General features: G+C 42.4%; 1 protein-coding gene across 3 annotated transcripts; it reads right to left on the reverse strand.

Moving 5' to 3' along the window:
• Positions 1 to 9248: 9248 nt before the first annotated feature.
• LOC112696767 (U-box domain-containing protein 37-like) lies at positions 9249 to 11503 on the reverse strand. 3 transcript variants are annotated; one of them, XM_072197162.1, is made up of 6 exons: positions 11093 to 11503; positions 10331 to 10748; positions 10126 to 10242; positions 9885 to 9979; positions 9680 to 9804; positions 9249 to 9602 (listed from the first exon to the last, which is right to left on the reverse strand). In XM_072197162.1, exons 4-6 carry the CDS (start codon positions 9930 to 9932, stop codon positions 9449 to 9451), a joined length of 327 nt encoding a protein of 108 aa, XP_072053263.1. In that variant the 5' UTR covers positions 9933 to 9979; positions 10126 to 10242; positions 10331 to 10748; positions 11093 to 11503; the 3' UTR covers positions 9249 to 9448. The 3 variants fall into 3 exon arrangements, with proteins under 3 accessions (XP_072053263.1, XP_072053266.1, XP_072053264.1); XM_072197165.1 differs by having other exon boundaries at positions 9885 to 9988; XM_072197163.1 differs by having other exon boundaries at positions 9885 to 10006.

Raw genomic sequence — 11503 nt, forward strand, 5'->3', positions numbered from 1 at the left:
TTTGACGAATCTTTCCACGACTTCAAAAACTTCTTTTTCAAAGTTCGAGCCATAGAGGGTCACCACCCCTTTTTTCTGGATGAGCACTCCTCCCCTCGCTTTCCCCTTTACTGGTCGCCGCCTTCCTCCTGTGAAAAGTATGGTCCCGATGACCTGGATGAGGTGGAGGCGGCTATTGTGGGGTTCTTCCGAGAAGCGTGGGGGAGGGCCCCATACTTGGATACCAGAAAAATCCTCCAGGGAACGCCAACTTTTGTTCAATCTCAACTAGGTAGTGCATGCATTCTTTATTTCCGAGTTGTTACTACCGACTTGCATTCTACCGACTTGTAACTTCTGTTAGTTGTTTTTGTAGATATGGCAAAAAGGAATGCTCAGGAGGCCTACCAAAGGGTCCAGGAGGCTAAGGCGAAGTCCCGGCTTAGGTCCGGGGGTGCCAAGGCGGTCATCTCTCCTCCTCCTCCTCCTCCTCCTCCTAGAAATGTGGGTACTCCCTCCCAACCAATTATTATTTCCTCCTCGAGTTTGTCCCGACCACTTCCTTCTGCCCAAACTCTCTCCGAGCCGGAGAAGAAGAAGCGCAAGACTGCAGAGTCTGGCTCTTCTTCTTTTGACGGTGGGGTTAAGGCGGATGCTCTGGCATTCGTCCGAAAGAACATCTATCCTTTTATAAGTATGGATGATGTTTCTGTTCGGAACCACCTTACCGCCATGGCCGAGGAGAGTTTTAGGACAGCGGGTGTTTGTGGCAAACTCCTGGATATTTTTGAGAAGACTCCCCTCAGCTCCCTGGGGGTATCCTCGAAGGTTGAGAAGCTAGAGGAGAGGCTTCTTATGTATGAAAGGTCTCAACAGGAGTTGAAGGAGGAGAGGGATAAGTTGAGGAAGGAGAGGGATCACCTCAGGGAAGAGGAGAGTAAGCTGCGGGCCCAATGCACTTTGGAGGCTAATCTGAGGAAGACAGCACAAGACAGCTACCATAGTTTGTTTCAAGACATTGTTGCTGTGAGGAAGGACTTGCTGAACTCTCGGAACGCATACGCCGAGTTGGAGGACTCAATTGCCGAGGGCGCCGAGGAGTCTTGGAGAATTTTCTTGGAACAAGTCAGAGTCATCGCTCCCGACTTGGACCTTTCTCCACTTCATCCTGACAAGGTAGTTATCGATGGCGCTATTGTCGATCCTCCTGCCCCCGAGGTCGTTTCCGAGTCAGACCTAAAGACTCGGGGGCAGAGGATTATTGAGTCTCCTCCTCGTTCCAAAGATGCTCCGAGTTCTTCAACCCTTGCCCCGACTTCCTCTTTGGCTCCTCCTCCCGGCCCTGGTGGTGCTTCTCCTGGTGGTGGTAATTCCTCTTCAACTTTGAAAAAATGACTTCTATTTTATGGCTATATGGGGGCCCGGCCTGTGGGTCCCCCCTTTTTTAAACTTCTATTTATTTGTTGGTGGTTTGTGAACAATTTTCTTCTGGCCTTTTAAGGCCGTAAACAAAATATTTCTATCTGTGCCCTTTTTTGGATAAGGGTTTTAAACAAAATAAATGCCCTTTTTTGGATAAGGGTTTTAAGTTACCTTATGCGTGCACATGCTTTTCTGTTTTGAATATGTTTGATCTTTCCGGAAAAAACCTTTTGTTAGCTTGCATTGTTTTCTCGAGCCTTTTTCGTGCAAAGGCTTGTATGCAAACTTTAAACTTTTTCAGGTTTTCATATCTCTTTTGTTATCCTTTATACTCAACTTTGCTTTAGTGAGTTTTTATAACTTAGGTTATTTTTGTGATGCGTTTTTCCCCTACTCGGAGCTCGGTTTTCTTTTACTCGGAGCTCTTTCGAGTTTGTCTTACTCGGATTTCCTTTCGACTTAAGAGTCGGACAATTCCCGAGTTTAATACGATCAACTCATATAACCTCTTTACACCGACTTGTACCTCGTCGTTTCATCCTAACGACCATGTTAGGTCGGTTCATGGGATTTTCACGCTTTGTCGAGCTTAAGTCGGCGCGTTTCGTAGAGAGACTTATATAAAAAATAAAGGAGGATTTTAAGAGAGATATTGTAAAAAATATCTTTATTAATTTGGAAGGTACCTTTTTGCTACTAAGGGTCTTGACAGTATGTTTCCCTTAGTCTCTACTATGATGCCTCGTTAAAAACCCTTCTCCAGAAAAAACCCTTTTTTGGGAAAAAATCATGAAGCTGGGAAAAGAGTACATCAGGGAGTAGAGTTCGCTTCTAACTGTAGTACCTTTTCATATTACAAGCATGCCACGACCTTGGTAGCTCAGTGCCATCCAGGTCGGTTACTTTATAATAACCTTTCCCTAACACTTCCTTGATTTTGTATGGCCCTTTCCAATTTGCGGCGAGCTTTCCATCTCCTGATTTGTTGACTCCAATGTCGTTTCTGATTAGGACCAAGTCATCTAAGGCAAATGTTCTTCGAATGACTTTCTTGTTGTATCTGGTAGTCATCCTTTGCTTTAATGCCGCTTCTCTTATCTGGGCATTTTCTCGGATTTCGGGGAGCAAGTCGAGCTCCTCTTTGTGCCCTTGTACATTTCCGACCTCATCATGGAGAATTACCCTTGGGCTTTGCTCACTGATTTCTATAGGAATCATGGCTTCTACGCCGTAGACTAGTCGGAAGGGTGTTTCTCCTGTGGCGGATTGGGGGGTTGTTCTATAAGCCCACAGCACTTGAGGAAGCTCTTCAGTCCAAGCTCCCTTTGCTTCCTGTAATCTCTTCTTCAAACCTGCCAGTATGACCTTGTTAGCTGCCTCGGCTTGCCCATTGGCTTGTGGGTGTTCTACCGAGGTGAATTGATGTTTGATTTTCAGACTGGCTACCAGACTTCTAAAGGTGGCGTCGGTGAATTGGGTTCCATTATCTGTGGTGATAGAATAAGGTATTCCATATCTTGTGATAATGTTTTTGTAGAGGAACCTGCGACTTCTTTGAGCGGTGATAGTGGCTAATGGTTCTGCTTCTATCCACTTTGTGAAGTAATCTATTCCCACGATCAGGTATTTGACTTGCCCTGGTGCTTGGGGAAAAGGACCTAACAAATCCATTCCCCATTTTGCGAAAGGCCAGGGGGAAGTTATACTGATGAGCTCTTCTGGTGGAGCCACGTGGAAATTTGCATGCATCTGGCATGGCTGGCATTTTTTCACAAAGTCTGTTGCATCTTTCTGTAAGGTCGGCCAATAGAATCCTGCTCGAATTACTTTCCTGGCCAGCGACCTTGCTCCGAGATTGTTTCCGCAGATCCCACTATGTACTTCCTCCAACACCTCGGTGGTTCTTGAGGTCGGTACGCACTTCAGCAATGGTGTTGATATCCCTCTTCTGTAAAGGACATTTCACACCAAAGTATAATGTTGTGCTTCCCTTCGGATCTTTTTAGCTTCTTTCTCCTCTTTGGGGAGGATGTCGAATTTCAGGTATTCGACTAAGGGATTCATCCATCCGAGGTTTAGGCCGACTACCTCAAGTACTTCTTGTTCATCTTCTGTTTTTGATACCGAGGGCTCTTGGAGGGTTTCTTGAATCAGGCTCCTGTTGTTCCCTCCGGGTTTGGTACTTGCTAACTTGGACAGGGCGTCAGCTCTGCTATTTAGATCCCGAGTTATGTGCTTAACCTCGGTTTCCGCAAAGTGCCCAAGGTGTTCCAAGGTTTTTTCCAAGTACTTCTTCATATTGGGGTCCTTCGCCTGATATTCTCCACTTATTTGGGAAGTCACCACTTGTGAGTCGCTGTAGATCATCACCTTTGCAGCGCCAACTTCTTCTGCTAACTTTAATCCGGCAATCAAGGCCTCATATTCTGCCTGATTGTTTGAAGCCGGAAATTCAAATTTTAAGGAGACCTCTATCTGGGTTCCTTTTCCGTCTACCAATATTATGCCTGCGCCGCTCCCCGTCTTGTTGGAGGATCCGTCTACATAGAGTTCCCATGTAGTCGGTTTTTCCTCTTGTTCACCTGCGTATTCTGCAATGAAGTCGGCGAGGCACTGGGCTTTAATTGCAGTCCGAGTTTCATATCTTAAATCAAACTCGGAGAGCTCTATCGCCCATTGAACCATTCTCCCTGCAACATCCGTCTTTTGAAGGATTTGCTTCATGGGCTGGTTCGTACGGACTCTTATTGTGTGAGCCTGGAAGTAAGGTCGTAGCCTTCGTGAGGCTATCACTAAGGAGTAAGCAAACTTCTCTAGTTTGTGGTACCTTAGCTCAGGACCTTGTAGAACCTTACTGGTGAAATAGACCGGGTGTTGCCCGACCTCGTCTTCTCTGATCAGGGCTGATGAGACAGCCCTGTTTGCGACGGATAGGTATAGGACGAGGTCTTTCCCCGGTATTGGTCGAGTTAATATAGGAGGTTGGCTTAAGAATTTTTTGAACTCTTGGAACGCCTCCTCACATTCCGGAGTCCATTCAAACTGGCATCCCTTCCTTAATAGGGAGAATAATGGAAGGGATTTTAGTGCCGATCCTGCCAAAAACCTGGAGAGGGCTGCAAGTCGGCCATTGAGCTGTTGAACCTCTCTCAAACAAGTCGGACTTTTCATTTCTAGGATGGCTCTGCATTTGTCGGGATTGGCCTCAATCCCTCTTTGTGTTAGCATGAAGCCTAGAAATTTCCCTGCTTCTACTGCGAAGGCGCATTTTGCGGGATTTAGTCTCATCCCATGCAACCTTATTGTGTTGAAGACTTGTGAGAGGTCGGTTAAGAGGTCGACTTCTTGCTTGGTTTTTACTAACATGTCGTCGACGTATACCACCATTAAGCTCCCTAAATGGGGGGAAAACACTTTGTTCATCAGCCTTTGGTACGTGGCTCCTGCATTCTTCAGTCCGAATGGCATGACCACGTAGCAATAGTTGGCTTTTGGTGTGATGAACGATGTTTTCTCCTGGTCGGGTTCATGCATCGGGATTTGGTTATATCCCGAGTAGGCGTCCATGAATGATAGGTATTGGTACCCTGAGCTGGAGTCCACCAGGGCATCAATACTCGGTAGGGGATAAGGGTCCTTAGGACATGCCTTATTCAAGTCGGTATAGTCGACGCACATTCTCCATTTACCATTTTGTTTTTTGACTAGTACCACATTGGCTAGCCACGTTGGGTATTTGACCTCTCTAATAAAGCCGGCTTCCAGGAGCGCCTGTACTTGCTCTTCTACTATGGAGGCCCTCTCTGGGCCGAGCTTGCGTCTTCTTTGCTGTACAGGTCGGGACCCCGGGTAAACCGAGAGCCTATGGGACATGAGCTCGGGATCAATCCCGGGCATGTCGGACGCCTTCCAGGCGAAGAGGTCGGAATTAGCTCTTAGGAGTTCACCCAACCTTTGTTTCAGGGTTTCCCCTAGGTTGGCTCCTATGTAAGTGTTTTTTCCTTCCTCCTCTCCGACTTGTATCTCCTCGGTTTTTCCTCCCGGCTGGGGTCGTAGCTCTTCTCTGGTTCTTGCTCCACCTAACTCTATGGTGTGGACTTCTTTGCCCTTTCCTCTCAGATTTAGGCTTTCGTTATAGCACTTTCTCGCCAATTTTTGATCTCCCCTCACCGTTGCTATTCCTCCTGGAGTCGGGAATTTCATGCAGAGGTGAGGAGTTGATACCACTGCTCCAAGGCGATTAAGGGTAGTTCTGCCGATTAAGGCATTGTAGGCTGACCCTTCATCGATGACTATAAAGTCTATGCTCAGAGTCCTTGATTTTTCCCCTTTTCCAAAGGTGGTGTGAAGGGGTAAAAATCCCAGTGGCTTTATTGGCGTATCCCCTAACCCATATAGGGTGTCGGGGTAAGCTCTCAACTCTTTTTCATCTAACCCTAGCTTGTCGAAGGCGGGCTTGAAAAGGATGTCCGCCGAGCTTCCTTGGTCTACTAGGGTTCTGTGGAGATGGGCGTTGGCTAGGATCATAGTTATCACCACGGGATCATCATGCCCGGGGATTATCCCTTGCCCATCTTCTTTGGTGAACGAGATAGTGGGGAGGTCGGGTGTCTCTTCCCCGACCTGATAGACTCTTTTGAGATGTCTTTTGCGAGAAGATTTAGTGATTCCTCCTCCCGCAAATCCTCCTGAGATCATGTGGATGTGTCTCTCAAGGGTCTGTGGTGGAGGATCTCTCCTGTCCATATCATCTCGCTTTCTCTTTCCATGGGTGTCCGACCTCTCCATGAGATATCTGTCAAGCCGACCTTCTCTAGCCAGCTTTTCTATCACATTTTTTAGGTCGTAACAGTCGTTGGTGGAGTGACCATATATCTTATGGTACTCGCAATACTCGCTGCGACTTCCCCCTTTTTTATTTTTAATAGGTCTTGGGGGTGGCAGCCTTTCAGTGTTGCAAATCTCTCTGTATACGTCCACTATAGAAGTCTTTAGAGGAGTATAAGAGTGGTACTTCCTGGGCCTCTCGAGACCGAGCTCTTCCTTCTTCTTGACTTCCCTTTCTCTCTCCCTAGAGGAGGAAGTGGGTCCAGGTCGCGAACTCAGGTCTCTTAGCTTTGCATTCTCTTCCATGTTGATGTACTTCTCGGCCCTTTCTTGTACATCACTTAGAGAAACGGGGTGTCTTTTAGATATGGACTGTGAGAAGGGGCCTTCTCTAAGTCCGTTGACTAACCCCATTATCACTGCCTCTGTGGGCAGGTCTTGGATCTCTAAACATGCCTTGTTGAACCTTTCCATATAGGCTCGTAAAGACTCTCCGACCTCCTGTTTTATTCCCAGGAGGCTCGGTGCATGTTTTACCTTATCTTTTTGGATTGAGAACCTCATCAAGAATTTCCTTGAGAGGTCTTCAAAACTAGTGATGGATCTTGGGGGAAGGCTATCGAACCACTTCATCGCTGCTTTCGATAAAGTGGTCGGGAAAGCCTTGCATCTCGTAGCGTCGGAGGCATCAGCTAGATACATCCGACTTTTGAAGTTGCTAAGATGATGCTTTGGATCCGTAGTTCCATCATAGAGGTCCATATCAGGGCTTTTGAAGTTCCTTGGAACTTTTGCCCTCATTATGTCCTCGCTGAAAGGATCTTCTCCGCCCGGGAGTTGATCTTCTCCTTCATCGCGGGAGTTCTTGAGGGAGGATTCTAGCTGCAAGAGTTTTCTTTCTAACTCTTTTCGCCGTTCCATCTCCTCTTTAAGGTACCTTTCGGTTTCCTTTTGCCTCTCCCGCTCTTGTTCTAATTGCTCCAGGCGGCTATGGACCAATCCCATTAGTTCAGCTACGTGAGCTGGTCCGCCTTTTTCTGATTCACGCCCTTCCGAGGAATTTACCTTCGGATTCTTTACTCCGGAGGTACCCTCTCTGTGTTGATCATTGTCTTGATGTTGGGCTGTGTCTTCATTGTCATTGCCCATGTCTAGATTCTCTTGCTCGGAATCTGTTTCGACATGGCCTTCTTCATGGGATCTATCTGCCATCGAGGGATGATCTCGCGGGTCCCCGGCAACGGCGCCAATGTTACGGTAGGTAACCGGAGATTAATACGACGAATGGCGTTTGGCGGCCCAAGTGTGTAATGGAGGAGAACTCCGGGTAGGTCCGCAACTCGGGAGGCTCCGTCCGACTTGTGCTCGCGTGTGAATGGGGGGTGGTACCTGCAAAGACACTCCGATGCCTAAGTTAGCAAGAGTGTAAGCAGGTCTTAGAGAGTATTGGACTTAGAGATACCTGAGGGGTGTCAGTGTATTTATAGTGGTGAGCCAATAACCACCGTTGGTGTAGTGCCGTATCTTTAGGGTGATAACCGTCCCTATTATCTTGGGGAGGTTAAGATATGGCTTTATGAGGCGGTTAGAGAGATTTTAGGGGCGGTTACTCATTTGAATGAGTGTTTATCTGCCAGCTAATCTCGCATCCGACCTCTTCAGACTAAGTCGTGGTTGACACCGACTTCTTATGTGAAGATCGGCACTTAGCTAGGCTCTAATCCCTTAGATTAGGCCTTTTAGTTGGACCTGGGCCTTTGCATTGGGCCAGGGTATGAACACTTGTATTTATAATCAAAGTTTTTTAATATAATCAAATTAAACTCACATTTAGAATCAAATTTTATAAATAACATAAACAAATTCGGTTTATAATTATAATAAAAAATCATAATTTTTTCATCAATTTAAATTATATTTATAATTAAAATAAAAGATAGAAAAATATAATAACGATTCACTTCTGCTGCTCATGAAACATTTGATTACTTTGTTACAAAAAGATTAATCATTTTGTTGTGAAAAGTTTGATTGCTTCGATCACTGATTACTCTAATAAAAATTATCTGAAAAATATCAAATATGTAAATATATACAAATACCACTATAAGAAATATCGTTAAAATTGACGGCCAAATCGACGGCTAAGCCGTCGATAATATTAAAATTCGACGGTAAAATAGACGGCGGAGGTGGTCGCTATTAAGCTTGTCGATTTTTTAAAATTCTAATAAAATCGACGGCTTGCCTGGCCGTCGATAAAAATTTAATAAAATCGACAGTGTTTCTGTCTATAATATGAATTTGAGAATTTTACCTTATTACTAAAATCGACAACGTTGCCGTCGATATTATTATATAAAATCGACGCCATTTTCGTCGATATTTGATTCAATAAAATCGACAAAATTTCCGTCTATAATATGCTTAATAAAATCGACAACGTTGCCGTCGATATTTGATTCATAAAATCGACAAAATTGCCGTTGATTTAATTATTTAGATACCGATAAATTCTGTGTCTATATTTTGTTTTTTTGTCTATTTTAAACTTAAAAAGTGACAATTCTGCCGTCGATCTTAATAATTATATGTTTTAATTATTTTTTTCTATTTAAAAAATAGTAACTTTTAAATATAAAAATAAAATAAAAAATAATTAATGCAAATAAACTTTTAAATATAAAAATAAAATAAAAAACAATTAATACAAATAAACTTTTAAATATTAGATAATAAATTTACAAACTTATCAAAATAATAAATAATCCTCTAACATAAAAACTCAAGACAAGATAAATAACTAAACTTAAACTTATATTTATTTAAATTACAATTCACTAATAATATAAAATATTCAAAACATTTAGCTGTGATGACTTTATAATTGGACATTATATTTTTAGAGATAATTCAAAAAGCTAATTAAATTAGTCAAGAGTAAAGAGCAATTGAGCATCAGAATTCAGAAGTGATAACGTTAAATAACTCCAACAATCACAAAAAGATGAGCACGCATATAAGGAATCAAAGCACTACATACTATTTGATGTATCATATCATATCATTAGTAGTGTAGAGAAAAGAATTAATTACATATACATTAACTAATTAATTAATCAGAAAAGAATTAATTACATATACATCAGTACCAAGGTAATCAAATCACACAAATTACTAATCACAAAAGAAATCAAATCCAAAAACAAGCCTTTTGAGACTAGTAAATATTAAGCATAGTGTTCAAATCAAAACTGCATCCCTTGTACCTTGTGTGTATGAGATACCCGTTGCAGATGAACTGTATATGACAATAAGCAGGAGCATTTTCTCTCACATAAATGGCTTTCCTAGACCTGAGATCTGTCATTCTCCTGCAAGTTGAGGTCAATCAAAACATTAATATCAACTTATCTAGATTGGAAAATACTACAAGTAATCTTCTTCTTACCTAGAATGGTACTTATCAGAAGCTGCTCCCATCACAAGCTTCTTGATATTATGCTTGCAGATAAGTTCTACAATCCCTTTTTCAATGCAATCCTTATCAATAATATGCAGTTTCTCTGCCTCTACCTGTATCATAATTAGCCAAAGACCAAAGAGTTTCACAAACCATACTGCCTATGCAATGAGAGAAATTTGAAAATACTTACCCCCATTCTTCTGCAGATAATAAGATAGTCATTCAGAATATTACGCATGCCTTGCTCTTCATTTTCTCGATGTTCTTGAACTCGATGCTCTCCGGCTGCACTTTCTAGAAAATTAGCACCCACTAGAGATAAATAAATTGTTAAGTTAAACACCATTTTCATTTCTCAACAACAATATAACAAAATGAGGAGGTTAAGGAAAACAAATCAATTGGGACAAGGTTTGAAGAATTATGCTTACATCTTGAGTGCTATCCATTTCTATAAACACAACCTTCAGATTCTCATAGATTTCTGATTTGCTTGCTTTCTGCTTTATGCTTTCTTTGGCACTTTTAACCATATTTCTTCTTATCAACTACAATTAAAAAATATAATATCAAATCTCAGATTCATTAATAAAACTTGCTGCTACTGATTCTAAATTCCAAAGCTCATTCACCTACCTGTTTCTTGAGAATAGCCAGGCTCTTGGTGTGCATAGGGGATTGAGGCAAAACTCATTTGAAGGAGGCAAGCCAATTAATCCACAAAGCAAAGTATGATCAAGTTTCAAAATCAAACCAAAGTAAAACTTCAGTTCTTAAATCCAATCTAATTACAATTAACATGATAGAGATACATTTAAAAAACTATGTTTAAGACAGAAACATGCCATGAATCCTAGTAGCAATATGTCATAGTGATATGCAGAAGGCTTCTTTAGGTTGAATTCCTTCTGCTGTGCTAACTGTGAAGCAACACTGATCAAAGAAATAAAGCCCTGCTATCATTATAGCAGGAATAAAAGCAGCAAATATATATGTTGGTGAAATCTTGCCCATGTCTTGAAAATGTCGAGCAAAATCCTCTTCGTTTCAAGCTCTGAAAAAGAGCAAGTTAGGGTTACAGATTAAGTGAAACCATAGTTCCAAATTCCAATACAATTCGAATTAATTGCAGAATCGAACAAAGAGATTGAGATAACAGAATGAAATTCTTCATATAGCGGGTAAAACCAAAGCAGCTACAGAAAAGAATCAGAAAATATGAGATATGGAACAAGTAGAGACTTTACAAAAATTGCAGAGACTAAAAAACAAAAGAAAGAAATCAACAATTGACAGAGTTGTGAAGAAGAACTCCATTCAAAAATTAGAAATTCAGAATCACAATTCACAAAACAAGGAAAACAACGTAAAAAAGTAAAGAGAAAAGGAAAACCGAACCTTATTCGATGTTGCAAGAGCAATGGAACTATGAAATCATTTGTTGCAAGTTAAAGTAGCACTTGTAATAGTTCATGTGACAAATTGCCGGAGATTCATACGGAGAAGGAGGTGCTATGACGTGTTTTCGATTTGAAATAGTGGACGGAGGGACGGCGGCGCGAGTGTGAGGGGCGACGATGGGTGCGAGAGCAACAGAGCAACAACACGGTGGCAGCGGAGTGAAGAGGCGCGGCGGCATCGGAGAGGGAGGGTTGGTGAAATGGCAGAGGTGAAATGGAGAAGGCGCGATTTTGGGTTAACTTCTGAGCTAAATTGAGGTTAATTGGGGGGAAACGAGGGACGCGGGAAGTAAACCGGGGAAAAGTTTTTTGGTGATAATAATCGACCCTAATACCGTCGATTTTATTT

The sequence above is a fragment of the Arachis hypogaea genome, chromosome 6 (genome assembly GCF_003086295.3).
Source record: "Arachis hypogaea cultivar Tifrunner chromosome 6, arahy.Tifrunner.gnm2.J5K5, whole genome shotgun sequence".
NCBI classification, from domain to species: Eukaryota; Viridiplantae; Streptophyta; class Magnoliopsida; order Fabales; family Fabaceae; genus Arachis; species Arachis hypogaea.